General features: G+C 46.4%; 1 protein-coding gene across 1 annotated transcript; it reads right to left on the bottom strand.

Moving 5' to 3' along the window:
* Nucleotides 1-680: 680 nt before the first annotated feature.
* Nucleotides 681-13531, bottom strand: fgf4 (fibroblast growth factor 4). The gene is made up of 3 exons (XM_041782574.1): nt 13084-13531; nt 6167-6270; nt 681-857 (listed from the first exon to the last, which is right to left on the bottom strand). The coding sequence occupies exons 1-3, from the start codon at nt 13529-13531 to the stop codon at nt 681-683; spliced, it is 729 nt and encodes a 242-aa protein (XP_041638508.1).
* Nucleotides 13532-16067: the final 2536 nt, after the last annotated feature.

The raw sequence follows: 16067 nt of genomic DNA on the forward strand, positions 1-16067 counted from the left end.
CTGCTGATTGTGTTTCTAGGAGAATCAATCGTATTGGTTAATAGACTCATTTTTGGTTTTAATCCACATTTCAAAGTCAGCTGCTCTTCTCTGGAGGTTTGATCAGATCATGAAGACCGTTGATGGTTGACCCGCTCTAAAACAGAAGAGTTTTCTCCAGATCAGGAGGCCTGGAAAACTTCAATCATAGTTAGATGGACATGTGGGACGTTTATGATTCTAGGGCTCTGACTGAACACCTGAATAACCAATCAGAGCGAGGAGACTGGGAAGTGCCACCTCACAAACATGGCTGCCACCCCCACAGGGGGCTCTATCCTGATTCACAGAGACTGTGGAAACGTGCTGAGCCATGTTTGACCCCAAACCGGCCCATCAAAGTCTTGGTTATTTAAACTCACGTTAAAGTCTTTACATCTGATATGGCTCAGTCCAAAACATCCAGAGGTTTCATCCTGTAGCAGCACGTTTGTGATAAATTAGAAATGAGCATAAATAATCTTTCACCCCCACAGAGAAACACACAACCCTTCTAGAAAAATACAAAAATGATGAGACATAAATAAAAATATACAAAGCTCAGGTTTGATACACTTGCATAAAGCTTGTGGTGAAAGTGCATCACGGTCTGGAGCCGCCCCCTTCTCCTGATGGTCTCCGTGCTGAGGCGAAGTCTGTTTCTAGATCCGGGGTAAAAAATGTGTCACCGTCATGGCGGGGGACACTCGGTTCCCTCGTTTGGTTTTGCCGTTCTTGCTCAGGCCGATGTACATCCTGGGGTAGGCGGCCGACTCGTAGGCGTTGTAGTTGTTGGCCAGGAGCTTCTCCCTGAACTTACACTCGTTGTTGAAGTGGGACTGGAAGAGAACAGATGGACCAGATACCAGTTATTTCTACAGTCTGATTGTTCAACGGCACAGAGCAAACAGAGCAGGGGGAAATCTGATATTGTTCACCATGATTCCTATCACACAATAACGTTATTTCTGACTCCATTGTAGCAGCTGTTTGGGTCTGCAGTCATGAATGATGTGAGAGAGGAAGGGATCAGGACACCAGAATCTCTGAGAGCAATTTATAGATGGCCAATCTTTGATTCATGTAGAGAGAGTAAAGCTGTGGTTCTCTGACCAGGACACTCCAAATCACACCCAGATTCACCCACTTTTCAGTCAGAACCTCATGTTCTAATGAGAAACCAAGATGGGACTAAGACATGGAAAAATATCCTTCAAAATAAAAGCAAGTCCTATATTTCTCCAGGCACACTGCTATGACCTAATGAAAATGGCTTCAATTTTGGGTCCTAACCCTCCTGTTGAGAAACAAAGGTCTATAGAAACATGCCGTAAAACGTATTGATGCGTATTATGACCCTCAGTGGTCTAAGAACGGAGCGGTTCTGTTTCAGCTGGATGGATGGATAGATGGATGGATGGATGCAATGAATGGATGGATGGATAAATGGATGGATGGATGCATGGATTGATGGATGGATGGATGGATGATGGATGGATGCATGGATGGATGGATAAATGGATGGATGGATGCATGGATGGATGGATGGATAAATGGATGGATGGATGCATGGATGGATGGATGCATGGATGGATGGATAAATGGATGGATGGATGCATGGATGGATGGATGGATAAATGGATGGATGGATGCATGGATGGATGGATGCATGGATGGATGGATGCATGGATGGATGGATGGATAAATGGATGGATGGATGCATGGATGGATGGATGCATGGATGGATGGATGGATGATGGATGGATGCATGGATGGATGGATGGATGGATGGATGGATGGATGGATGGATAAATGGATGGATGGATGCATGGATGGATGGATGCATGGATGGATGGATGGATAAATGGATGGATGGATGCATGGATGGATGGATGGATAAATGGATGGATGGATGCATGGATGGATGGATGCATGGATGGATGGATGGATGCATGGATGGATGGATGCATGGATGGATGGATGGATAAATGGATGGATGGATGCATGGATGGATGGATGCATGGATGGATGGATAAATGGATGGATGGATGCATGGATGGATGGATGGATAAATGGATGGATGGATGCATGGATGGATGGATGCATGGATGGATGGATGGATAAATGGATGGATGGATGCATGGATGGATGGATGCATGGATGGATGGATGCATGGATGGATGGATGGATGGATGGATGGATGGATGGATGGATGGATAAATGGATGGATGGATGCATGGATGGATGGATGCATGGATGGATGGATGGATAAATGGATGGATGGATGCATGGATGGATGGATGGATAAATGGATGGATGGATGCATGGATGGATGGATGCATGGATGGATGGATGGATAAATGGATGGATGGATGCATGGATGGATGGATGGATAAATGGATGGATGGATGCATGGATGGATGGATGCATGGATGGATGGATGCATGGATGGATGGATGGATAGATGGATGGATGGATGCAATGAATGGATGGATGGATAAATGGATGGATGGATGCATGGATTGATGGATGGATGGATGGATGATGGATGGATGCATGGATGGATGGATAAATGGATGGATGGATGCATGGATGGATGGATGGATAAATGGATGGATGGATGCATGGATGGATGGATGCATGGATGGATGGATAAATGGATGGATGGATGCATGGATGGATGGATGGATAAATGGATGGATGGATGCATGGATGGATGGATGCATGGATGGATGGATGCATGGATGGATGGATGGATAAATGGATGGATGGATGCATGGATGGATGGATGCATGGATGGATGGATGGATGATGGATGGATGCATGGATGGATGGATAAATGGATGGATGGATGCATGGATGGATGGATGGATGATGGATGGATGCATGGATGGATGGATAAATGGATGGATGGATGCATGGATGGATGGATGGATAAATGGATGGATGGATGCATGGATGGATGGATGGATAAATGGATGGATGGATGCATGGATGGATGGATGCATGGATGGATGGATGCATGGATGGATGGATGCATGGATGGATGGATGATGGATGGATGCATGGATGGATGGATAAATGGATGGATGGATGCATGGATGGATGGATGGATAAATGGATGGATGGATGCATGGATGGATGGATGCATGGATGGATGGATAAATGGATGGATGGATGCATGGATGGATGGATGGATAAATGGATGGATGGATGCATGGATGGATGGATGCATGGATGGATGGATGCATGGATGGATGGATGGATAAATGGATGGATGGATGCATGGATGGATGGATGCATGGATGGATGGATGGATGATGGATGGATGCATGGATGGATGGATGCATGGATGGATGGATGCATGGATGGATGGATGGACGGACCACCAGAGTGTACTGATATTTCATGTTTGGCAGGTTTATTCTATCGTGTTTGTTTTCACACCCTTAGGTCTCTGACCTGACTTTAGTCTTGGACATTCACAGTTTCAGATGTGGTCTGTGTTCACACGGTGACAATAACCTGGACCAAAATGTGTGATGCACTAGGAAGACGTGCCCTGATTGGACAGAATGTCTTGTGAGAAACATCCTGTAAGGCTTAATTCAAGTCTGTCCTTGCCTGCTCAAGAGGGCGGGGATGCAGTGGGACTGAGCCTTTGTTCCTACAGAGGAAGCAGCCTCAGAGTCGGCCATCTTTCCCTGCCACTAGGCCGTTAACAGCAAAGCAAATGCTGCTTCAAAAGGAGATGTCCTCAAGCCTCTGGGCCACCGTAGTGTCCTCTGAGGAGAGTGTGAACAGAGCTGTTATCACCTCAGTGTTACCTGGCTGTAAACCTAAAATCAGACATCTGTGGGCCATCACAGCCACGAGGAGCTTTACCACGTCTAGAGAGAGACCAGGAAGGAGGAGTCAGGGCGGGAAGGTCATCTGAGGATGTTCTTTAATAAAACTGAGCACTGAGAGGTGAAGGCTCATGGTTTCAGTAAGAATGTGTTATAAGGAAGTGACCATATTTGGACAAGAGGGAGGAAATGTAGAGGACAGACCGCTTTAGTTTGATCATGTTTGTTTATAGGCCAGCAGCGTTTTGGGAGTCTGAATTCTGGCGGGATTTTATCTCTGCAGAGATGCCGTTCCTCTGAGGGCAGACTCTTTAAGGTTCTAGTCAGTACGGGTTCTCTACAGATGACCCAGAACCTCAGACGGGGGGGCAGGAAGTGATTTCTGCATAGAGACGTTTAAAATAACAGCTTTAGAGCTGATTATGACTTCACCAATAAAAACATCCCTGAGAAACATGTCCAAACCCACAACAACCCTGGAGCCCCCTGAGTTCTCTTGGTCCTCTTCTTCTCTAAGCTGGAGTCACAGCTCCTCATCCTCTCTCTCTGTGTTAGACACGTTTCAGTGTTTTAATCTGAGCCCCCCCAGGACCCAAGAAAGAAGGAAAAGTGGCCCACAGCAGCCAGAAATCAACACAGATTTTACCTGTTCACTGATAAAGGCCTAAAAAGGTCTGTGCATGCTTTTCTTGTCAAAGACCTTTGAATAAACTACGTAATAACTGTCAATATTTGCAAATCTAATTTTGGCAGCCTCAGAGCAGACAAAGGCCCCCCCCCCATGGTCTACTGCACTGATCATAAACTGGTGGCCCGGGGGCCAATATCAGGCCCCTCAAAGCTTCCTGTCCGTCCCCTGAAAGATCATTAAATTAAAAAAAAGGATGAAGAGACAATGCTCAGGTTTTAGTAGTGTGCTTTGGCTTTAAATGTCTGCTGCTGTTAAATATTGAAATAATGTGAGAATGACCTCACATTTGATCAGTTTCACCCAAATTTACCGTCATAATTAGTAGATATTTAAAATAGGGTTAAGGTTGGCAGAAGTGCTGCAAAAATGAGCAGATAAAATGGAGAGAAAGGGGTTGAAATGTGGGAAAAAATGGTTAAAGAGGGAAAAGAGGCAAAAAGTATCATAAATTGGTTACAAATGACAAAATAGTTCAAAAAAAAAAATAAAGAAAATGGGTTAAAGAAGCAAAAAGGGGCAAAAAGTACAGAAAATAGGGCCCGATATTATGGGTCTGGTATCGGCAGATATCAACGTTTTTGCAGATATTTACATCCGATATTTTGCCTGTGTATTTCAGCATATATTAACTGTAAAGTTTGTCCATATATCCTGATAAACTAGTGGAGTTCTAGTCTGAACCAACAGACCTGTGTCAGGTGAGGTATTTTTCTTTATTTATCCCCATTCTTTACACTTGAAAATGTTTTTTAAGGACTAAAATTGTTTTCTTAGTCAACCTTAAACCTAAAACTGTCCAAAAGTGCTGACATTTTTTGTCTGAAAAGGGTATTTAAATATCAGTATATCTGTAAGTATCTGCATATCGGATATCAGCAAAAAATCCACTATCATGCATCCCTAACAAAAATGGGTGTAAGTGGCAAAAATAGCCTGGAAAATGAATGAAAAGGGGTTCAAGATTGACACACAAGGGAAATTATTGGCAGGAAAGTTGCAAAAAGGGGTTAAAGAGCAGCAAAAATTGTTGAAAAGTGGCAAAAAATGGTTAAAAGTTGCAACTATTATTTAAAAAATGTGATTAAAAGAGGTTAAAAAGAGAAGAAAAGTGGCAAAAATGGATAAGAGTGGCAAAAAAGGGGATAAAACATGCAGGAAAAGTAGTTCAAAAGGGGTTAAAGTGGCAAAAAGGGGTTAAAATGAGTAAATACTAGTACTAATTCACAGTTTTGGAGGGTCCAGTTCTGCTGTCAGGCCTGCTGCATGATAGTTAACAGGGATAGATCTCACTGGGAATGACTAAAATGTCACTTTGAAAGAAAATACCAATACCAATGTAAACCAGACCAAAATATCTCATTTTTGTGGATTTGAAAGTCCGGCCCCAGGAGTTTCTGTCCAGACTAAATCTGGCCCTGGTGCAGATGTACTTGATGACCCCTGGTCTACTGGACTATCACGCCAATCCTGTGGAAGAATGCATGCAGGGCTGGACCTGCAGAGATGACCCTGGTGTTCCCCAGCTCACGCTGCCATGTCTGACTGAAGAGAGGCGTTATCACTCATAGTGTGTGTTAATGTGTGTGTGTGTCAGCGCTGAGGTACTCACAGATCCATACAGCTTCCCTCTGCGGTTCATCGCCACGAACAGCCCGCTACGGACGCCCAGCAGGGTCACCACGCCTCGCTCCACCGGAGAGATCTGCAGCAGACCTGCAGGGACAGAGTTGGCCCACACAGAGAGGAGCTTTTAACTTTTAGTTCAGACAAACCGTCTGAGTTTGACCTATGACCTATGACCTCTGACCTCATCATCATGGTGGAGGAAATTCAGAGCGGCAATGAAAGGAGAGACTGGAGCTGGGACAGGCCCAGTAGGAGGACGTGAGAGTGACGCAGGTGAAGTGTGCATCAGTGTGAGTCAGAGATGGAGGGTTAGTGATGGCGTTCTGCAGGCGTGGTCGTTAGTGATGGCGTGCTGCAGGTGTGGTAGTTAGTGATGGCGTGCTGCAGGCGTGGTCGTCTCGTTGATCATGTGCAGTAAACGTTTCAGGGTTTGTCACATTTTCACCAAAAGAGGGCGCCACCACAGCCTAAGAACATCAGTCTTTTATTTTCACCCATCATCTACTTTTCTTGGTCAGCTTTTCCCAGCTGTCACTGGGTGAGGGGCGGGGTTACACCTGGGACCGGATGCCAGCCAATCATAAGGCTGACATACAAATAAGCGGTCAACACTCACATCTATGGGCAATTTAGAGTAGAGAAGACGATTGGTCGCTCCATGGTGGAAGTCCCTCCCTGAGATTGTACCTGGTCTCCTCTTCATGGCTGAGCTGCTGTTGTTCCTAAACTCTTCCACTCTCTAATAACATCACTGACAGCTGACTGTGGAATCTCCAGCAGGGATGACGTCTCACCAACCGTCTTCTATCAAAGGTGTCCTCATCACAGACCCAGGCTGGAGTCTCTGAGCTCTACAGAACGACCGTTTAGATCACAGACGTTTGAGGCTGCATGGACAGGTGAGGGTCAGTCCACAGGTGGAGGTGTGAAGGAAAAGTGTACAGGACCAGGAGACACCTCTGTCTCTGTCTGCAGCAGACCCTGATGTTTACATTTTAAAGAGAACTAACAGGGCCCCCTGACTCACCTACGGCCGATATAATCGTTAAAAATCACCTTCAAGCTCAAATCTGCAGACGCTAACATGATAAAATCATTGATCACTAATATCTACTGAGAAAAGATGCAGGTTAGATCTTAGATGGAGCAAACATGACTGAACACAGAGATGGCCTCCACATGGTCAATCACTACAGGAGCCCTGAGAGGACAAACATGCAGACCTTTGACTTTCCTGGAGTCCATGAACACTCACCAGGTGAGGATGAGCTTCAAATGGCTTTCTATGACAGACTGAGGCAGACTCTGCACCGATGCTCGTCTAATGATCTCTACAGTCCAGAGCTGATGTGAATCCCTGACTCATAATTCCTGCCTCATGTTACACTGTTCTCCTGTTCATGTGGACTGTGTGGGAGGCTGCCTATGGCTGCAGAGTGGGAGGAGCCCCGACTAAAATAAAGAAGATAAAGATGATCTTCAGCTCATCCTGAGTTTAACATCATGAAGCTGCTGTTAGCTGGAGAAGTCAGCGTTTATATGGACCGGGTTTTAACAAGAGTTTGATCAGAACATCAGATCAGGATCAGATAGAGATTTATCCATCTAAGAACTCAATGATTCAACCAATCACTGAAAGCTTTCCACGATCTTCAACCCCCCCCGAAGGTCATCCCTGACGTGAAACACTCTGATCTGACCTGGATGAAGTGGGCCTACAGCTGGAGCTCATGGTCTTGTTCCAGGGATGTTGTCCACGCTGCAGGTCTGTTGTGGGTTTTTCTCCCTCCTGTCTACCTTTCAGGTGTCTCTCTCTCCCTGCAGCAGGTGATGAGCACACCTGAGTCAGCAATCACGGGGCTAATTAAGGTCCAGAGCGCTGAGAGCAGGAGGCAGAGGGCTGTTTGGCTCAGTGAGGACTTTCAGCTGTGTCCTTCAGTGGAGGGGCCGTGGTCCTTTAGCGAGTCTGTGATGGAGCAGCCTCTCTGACTGGATCCTGTTCTCACAGGGGTAGGTCTGGGTAGGCTCACCCCCTAACCCTCATTCTAGATTGTTTATAACATGGGTTCTCAAAGTGCGGCCTGCGAGCAAATGGCGGCCCGCAGAAACATTTCTGGGGACCGACACTTGAACCTGGACCTACACCTGACCGTGAACCTGAATCTGAACCTGAACCTGGATCTGCACCTAATCCTACACCTGAACCTGAACCTGAACCTGAACCTGAACCTGGACCTGAACCTGGATCTGCACCTAAACCTACACCTGAACCTGAACCTGAACCTGAACCTGGACCTACACCTGAACCTGGACCCACACCTGAACCTGAACCTGAACCTGGACCTACACTTGAACCTGGACCTACACCTGAACCTGGACCTACACCTGAATCTGAACCTGAACCTGGATCTGCACCTAAACCTACACCTGAACCTGAACCTGAACCTGAATCTGAACCTGAACCTGGATCTGCACCTAATCCTACACCTGAACCTGAACCTGAACCTGAACCTGAACCTGGACCTGAACCTGGATCTGCACCTAAACCTACACCTGAACCTGAACCTGAACCTGAACCTGGACCTACACCTGAACCTGGACCCACACCTGAACCTGAACCTGAACCTGGACCTACACTTGAACCTGGACCTGAACCTGAACCTGAACCTGGACCTGAACCTGGATCTGCACCTAAACCTACACCTGAACCTGAACCTGAACCTGAACCTGGACCTACACCTGGACCTACACCTGAACCTGGACCCACACCTGAACCTGAACCTGAACCTGGACCTACACTTGAACCTGGACCTACACCTGAACCTGGACCTACACCTGAATCTGAACCTGAACCTGGATCTGCACCTAAACCTACACCTGAACCTGAACCTGAACCTGAATCTGAACCTGAACCTGGATCTGCACCTAATCCTACACCTGAACCTGAACCTGAACCTGAACCTGAACCTGGACCTGAACCTGGATCTGCACCTAAACCTACACCTGAACCTGAACCTGAACCTGAACCTGGACCTACACCTGAACCTGGACCCACACCTGAACCTGAACCTGAACCTGGACCTACACTTGAACCTGGACCTACACTTGAACCTGGACCTACACCTGAATCTGAACCTGAACCTGGATCTGCACCTAAACCTACACCTGAACCTGGACCTACACCTGAACCTGGACCTACACCTGAATCTGAACCTGAACCTGGATCTGCACCTAAACCTACACCTGAACCTGAACCTGAACCTGGACCTACACCTGAACCTGGACCTACACTTGAACCTGGACCTACACCTGAACCTGAACCTGAACCTGGACCTGAACCTGGATCTGCACCTAAACCTACACCTGAACCTGAACCTGAACCTGAACCTGGACCTACACCTGAACCTGGACCCACACCTGAACCTGAACCTGAACCTGAACCTACACTTGAACCTGGACCTACACCTGAACCTGGACCTACACCTGAATCTGAACCTGAACCTGGATCTGCACCTAAACCTACACCTGAACCTGAACCTGAACCTGAACCTGGATCTGCACCTAAACCTACACCTGAACCTGAACCTGAACCTGAACCTGGACCCACACCTGAACCTGAACCTGAACCTGGACCTACACTTGAACCTGGACCTACACTTGAACCTGGACCTACAGTTGAACCTGGACCTACACCTGAACCTGGACCTACACCTGAATCTGAACCTGAACCTGGATCTGCACCTAAACCTACACCTGAACCTGGACCTACACCTGAACCTGGACCTACACCTAAACCTACACCTGGACCTACACCTGAACCTGAACCTACACCTGAACCTGGACCTACACCTGAACCTGGACCTACACTTGAACCTGGACCTACACCTGAACCTGGACCTACACCTGAACCTGAACCTGAACCTGGACCTACACTTGAACCTGGATCTGCACCTAAACCTACACCTGAACCTGGACCCACACCTGAACCTGAACCTGAACCTGGACCTACACTTGAACCTGGACCTACACCTGAACCTGGACCTACACTTGAACCTGGACCTACACCTGAACCTTGACCTACACCTGAACCTGGACCTACACTTGAACCTGGACCTACACTTGAACCTGGACCCACACCTGAACCTGAACCTGAACCTACACCTGAACCTGGACCTACACCTGAACCTGGACCTACACCTAAACCTACACCTGGACCTACACCTGAACCTGAACCTACACCTGAACCTGGACCTACACCTGAACCTGGACCTACACTTGAACCTGGATCTGCACCTAAACCTACAGCTGAACCTGGACCCACACCTGAACCTGAACCTGAACCTGCACCTACACCTGACTGTGGCTCCTCTCCTGTCTCTCTCTCTCATCCCTGTTTCTCTCCTCCATCAGGGAAGGCGCTAACACCCAAACAGATTTATTTTCGGCCTTTATTAGAGAGAGGACAGTGGATAGAGTCGGAAACGGGGAAGAGAGCGGGGAGAGACACTCAGGAAAGAGTGCCACAGGCCGGATTCGAACCCGGGTCGCCTGCGTACATGGTGCACGCCTTAGCCGCTCGACTACCAGCGCGCCCCCAAACAGATCTTTAAGGAAAGATCTCAACAACTGATGCGTGAGTCACTACAGCAAAGGAGTTAGATCAAATACATGGCCAATTCTACAAATCTGGGTTCCAAAAAAGTTGGGACACCACGTCAAATGTGACTAAAACAGAATTCATTGATCAGTGATTACTGTCAGTCGCTGTTTAGCTGAAAGCAGCACAGAGGAGGATGACTGATGTTCAGACTGATGTTAGTGATTTAAATATAGACTCGTTCTGAACCCAACGCCTGCAGCGTGTTCCTAAAAGGTTAGGACACGAGCAGGAAAAGTCTTAAAGTTGTGGGGAAACAGCTGGAACATTCCACAGGTAAGACTGACAGGTGACGGGACCATGCAGGGGGGGTTTAGGAGCTAAGATCACCATGAGGGTCTTCTTTTGTCTCATGAGAGAACCAAATATTCTCTCTTCTACAGGACAGACCCAGAAACAGGACTACCCAACCACACAAACTCACCAGCTCTGAAGAACCCAGACTCTGCAGGATCCCAGCAGGTCTCTGGTCCAGCTGGACCGCCACATGGACACCTACGCCCTCAAAGCAATATTCCAAACCATAACCACGCCTTTACGTAACACTCCTCTGTCCACGCTCTCTCTCTAGGACCACGGAACCAGACCAGAATCTGACCCGGTCTCTGAAAATCTCCTGTTTGAGCCAGCAGATAGAATAAAGAGAGGAGGTAGACTTTAAGGTCCCCAACTAGTCCTGACTCTGTCCTTCCTCTCACCTCAGGGCTCCTTGATCCAGATCAGACTGACGGCACAGATTCACACGGATCACTGAGGGTGTCTGTGAGCGGGGCTGATATCAGCTGACCCCCACGATAAACAGATGCATCTGCACATCCCTACAGACGCCGTTACTGTCCAGGGTTCAAGAGGACGAAAATCAGCTCAGTGTTTTTAGAAGATCAGGTATCCAATCAGAGATCAGCAGAACTCCACACCTGCACCTCAGGATCTAAAGGTATCCACCAGAAACCACATGACCACCTGCACCTGATGATCTGCTGAGTCAGCATTTTAAACTAATATCTGCTGAGTCAGTGCTCATATTGATCATGCTGATCATGCTGATCATGTTGATCATGTTGATCATATTGATCATATTGATCATGCTGATCATATTGATCATATTGATCATGCTGATCATGTTGATCATATTGATCATATTGATCATATTGATCATGTTGATCATGCTGATCATATTGATTATGTTGATCATGTTGATCATGCTGATCATATTGATTATGTTGATCATGTTGATTATATTGATCATGTTGATCATGTTGATCATGCTGATCATGTTGATTATGTTGATCATATTGATCATGTTGATCATGCTGATCATATTGATCATGTTGATCATGTTGATCATGCTGATCATATTGATCATATTGATCATGTTGATCATGCTGATCATATTGATCATGTTGATCATGTTGATCATGCTGATCATATTGATCATGTTGATCATGTTGATCATGCTGATCATATTGATCATATTGATCATGTTGATCATGCTGATCATATTGATCATATTGATCATGTTGATCATGTTGATCATGCTGATCATATTGATCATATTGATCATGTTGATCATGTTGATCATGCTGATCATATTGATCATATTGATCATGTTGATCATGCTGATCATGTTGTGCATCCCTAGAGTAAATCCATCATTTATTGTTGTCGTCCTCTTCTGAACCCTGACACAGATCTAGATCTGTTCCACAGACTGGTTGGTGTTCTGGTAGTCTATCAGCAGCATTCTGTGTGCGGCTGATTGATCTGCTCTATTTTTGCAGAAATATTCAGGCCAGTAATATCAGTGATCAATAACTATGATCTGCTTATATTAATAACTGATCAGATCCATCAGCCTGATTACTGAAGGTGTAAAGAGGATAACAGAGTCCAGCTCCTGTAGTCTGGATCACACTGATTCTGATTCTGTTATTGGTTGATTCATTTATTGTTCCTGATAATTAAAAGCTGATGATTAAGTTTGACTGGACTTTCATGCTTCTTAGACCTAAATCCATCCACCTGTAGAGGATCAGACCAGTTCCGGTCCCGGACAGCCCCCTGCTCCTCCTGATAAGAGCGTGCGTAAATACCGGATCAGTCCCGGATAGCCCGGTTTAGTAAAAGTTGAGCATGGAGCAGCTCCGGTCCTTAAAGTTACTCACAGTAGTTTTTGCCACAATAACAAAGTCAGAAACGTAAAACCGGTCCTCTAAGGGACTTTATGTAAAGATCAGACTTACTGTGCCGGTTCTCGTTGTGGACTCCCGTTATTCTTCCGTCCGGTAACACCTGGATGTGGAAGCCGATGCCCACGTTACAGTAGAGCCTCCTCAGCCGTTTAATGCCCAGCAGGTAGTCACTGTCCCGGGTCAGCTCCTCCCGTTTCTCCCCCGGGATCCGCGCCATGGAGCGCGAGTACAGAGCCTCCCAGCGCTCCGCCACCGTGCCGTTCAGACCGGGAGCGCATCCCGCCAGTCCGGCCACCAGAGCCAGCACCAGGAGGGTCCTTAGGGCGGAGAGAGAGCCCATCCCGGGTCTGACCGAGAGAGCGGCCTGAGAGAGGGGTTTGTCTTTCCTACGAGGAGAGAAGAAGAAGACGAAGAAGACGCAGCGGCTCATTCCCAGACCGAGAGGCGCAATGTGCGGCGGCGCGTCATGGAGCTGCATGTGCATGTGCGCTGCAGCCATGCCGCTATATTTATACCTCCAGACGCATTACATCACAGCGCAGAGGCAGGGACGGCCTTTCTCAATAATACTGGCGTTATCGGGACTCTAATAAAGAAGGGCTTTGTGCGCAGCCTCACTATCAGCAGCGGAGGATCGTTATTGATGTATGGGAGGATGTAAAATAGGAAACGGACCGCGAGACAGTTCTATAAACGAACAATAACAGGAAAAAACACGGGTCCAATTGAAGGCATGAAGAAAGAGTCCGAGTGAAGAGGGAAATCATGTCCTTATAGAAACAATGGAGAGACTAAATAGACGTTTGGAGGCTGAGAAGTAGGCCGGGCTCAGAGGCTCTGGCAACATGGGCCGGGACCTTCGGGGTTATTTTTAGGGCTGGGGTCATCTGATCTGTCTGAAATCATTTCAGCTGGGACACCCGAAAACACTCTGATCATAAAGAACACCAAACAGGCGGAAAACCAGACCCGGGTCCCAAACTGAGGCCCGGGGGCCACCTGCAGCCCGTGGTCAGTCATAGATGGGCCTGCTTTGAATAAATAAATAAATAAATAAATGAAGAGATAAATAAACAAATAAATAGATAAATAAATCTAAAATCAAACAGCTTACATCAGTGATTCCCAGAGTCGGGGCCAGAGAGGGCTGGACTCAAAGACATAGAGACCTTTGATTTGATCCTATTTAAAATTGTGATTAAAATCTTCATTTGGTGTTTTTTTTAAGTCTCACGAGCAACAAAACAGTCAGAAGTTTGAACTCATGTCACTGATGTACGGAGCCGGTGTCATGGTTGAAGTGGCGTTGGATTAACTGGTGCCACCTTGGAGACATAAGGTGCTAGAGTCCACTGGTACAGAGGAGGACTGAGACCAGTGTGAGAAAGCAGAACCTAAGAGACCTGAATCAACCGCCACTGATGTCAGAGGCTCCTGGCTGAGCTGTGGGTCTGCCCAGACTCTGAGGGCTGAATGGAGCTGTCCCAGCCCTCAGCTGATCAGGGGTCCAGGAACCGGTCTGGGTGTCAGACAGCTGGGATCAGGATGGTTCTAGAAGAGGAAGGGGACTGTAGTACATCCAACATTACTCACCTCCATCCAACATTATTCCCCTCCATCCAACATTATCAACCTCCATCCAACATATTCACCTCCATCCATCCAACATTACTCACCTCCATCCAACATTATTCACCTCCATCCAACATTATTCACCTCCATCCAACATATTCACCTCCATCCATCCAACATTACTCACCTCCATCCAACATTACTCACCTCCATCCAACATTATTCACATCCATCCAACATTATTCACATCCATCCAATGTTATTCACATCCAACATTACTCACCTCCATCCAACATTATTCACATCCATCCAACGTTATTCACATCCAACATTACTCACCTCCATCCAACATTATTCACCTCCATCCAACATTATTCACCTCCATCCAACATTAGTCACCTCCATCCAACATTATTCACATCCATCCAACATTATCAACCTCCATCCAACGTTATTCACCTCCATCCAACATTATTCACCTCCATCCAACATTATTCACCTCCATCCAAGTTATTCACATCCAACATTACCCACCTCCATCCAACATTATTCACATCCATCCAACATTATCAACCTCCATCCAACATTAGTCACCTCCATCCAACATAACTCACCTCCTTCCATCATTATCAACCTCCATCCAGCATATTCACCTCCATCCATCCAACATTATCAACCTCCATCCAACATTATTCACCTCCATCCAACGTTATTCACCTCCATCCAACATTATTCACCTCCATCCAACGTTATTCACATCCATCCAACATTATTCACCTCCATCCAACGTTATTCACATCCAACATTACTCACCTCCATCCAACATTATTCACCTCCATCCAACATTATCAACCTCCATCCAACATATTCACCTCCATCCATCCAACATTATTCCCCTCCATCCAACATTATCAACCTCCATCCAACATATTCACCTCCATCCATCCAACATTACTCACCTCCATCCAACATTACTCACCTCCATCCAACATTATTCACATCCATCCAACATTATTCACATCCATCCAACGTTATTCACATCCAACATTACTTACCTCCATCCAACATTATTCACATCCATCCAACGTTATTCACATCCAACATTACTCACCTCCATCCAACATTATTCACCTCCATCCAAAATTATTCACCTCCATCCAACATTAGTCACCTCCATCCAACATTATTCACATCCATCCAACATTATCAACCTCCATCCAACGTTATTCACCTCCATCCAACATTATTCACCTCCATCCAACATTATTCACCTCCATCCAACATTAGTCACCTCCATCCAACATTATTCACATCCATCCAACATTATCAACCTCCATCCAACGTTATTCACCTCCATCCAACATTATTCACCTCCATCCAACATTATTCACCTCCATCCAACATTAGTCACCTCCATCCAACATTATTCACATCCATCCAACATTATCAACCTCCATCCAACA

Source organism: Cheilinus undulatus, linkage group 1 (assembly GCF_018320785.1).
Source record: "Cheilinus undulatus linkage group 1, ASM1832078v1, whole genome shotgun sequence".
Lineage (NCBI taxonomy): Eukaryota > Metazoa > Chordata > Actinopteri > Labriformes > Labridae > Cheilinus > Cheilinus undulatus.

Bases quoted from the DNA above. Each gene is read 5' to 3' on its own strand.
- fgf4 (XM_041782574.1), bottom strand. From the start codon at position 13,531: ATGGCTGCAGCGCACATGCACATGCAGCTCCATGACGCGCCGCCGCAC. The intron at 6,271-13,083 runs GTAAGTCTGATC...CTGTCCCTGCAG, and splicing joins CCACAACGAGAACCGGCACA to GTCTGCTGCAGATCTCTCCG. The intron at 858-6,166 runs GTGAGTACCTCA...GTTCTCTTCCAG, and splicing joins GAGGGAAGCTGTATGGATCT to TCCCACTTCAACAACGAGTG.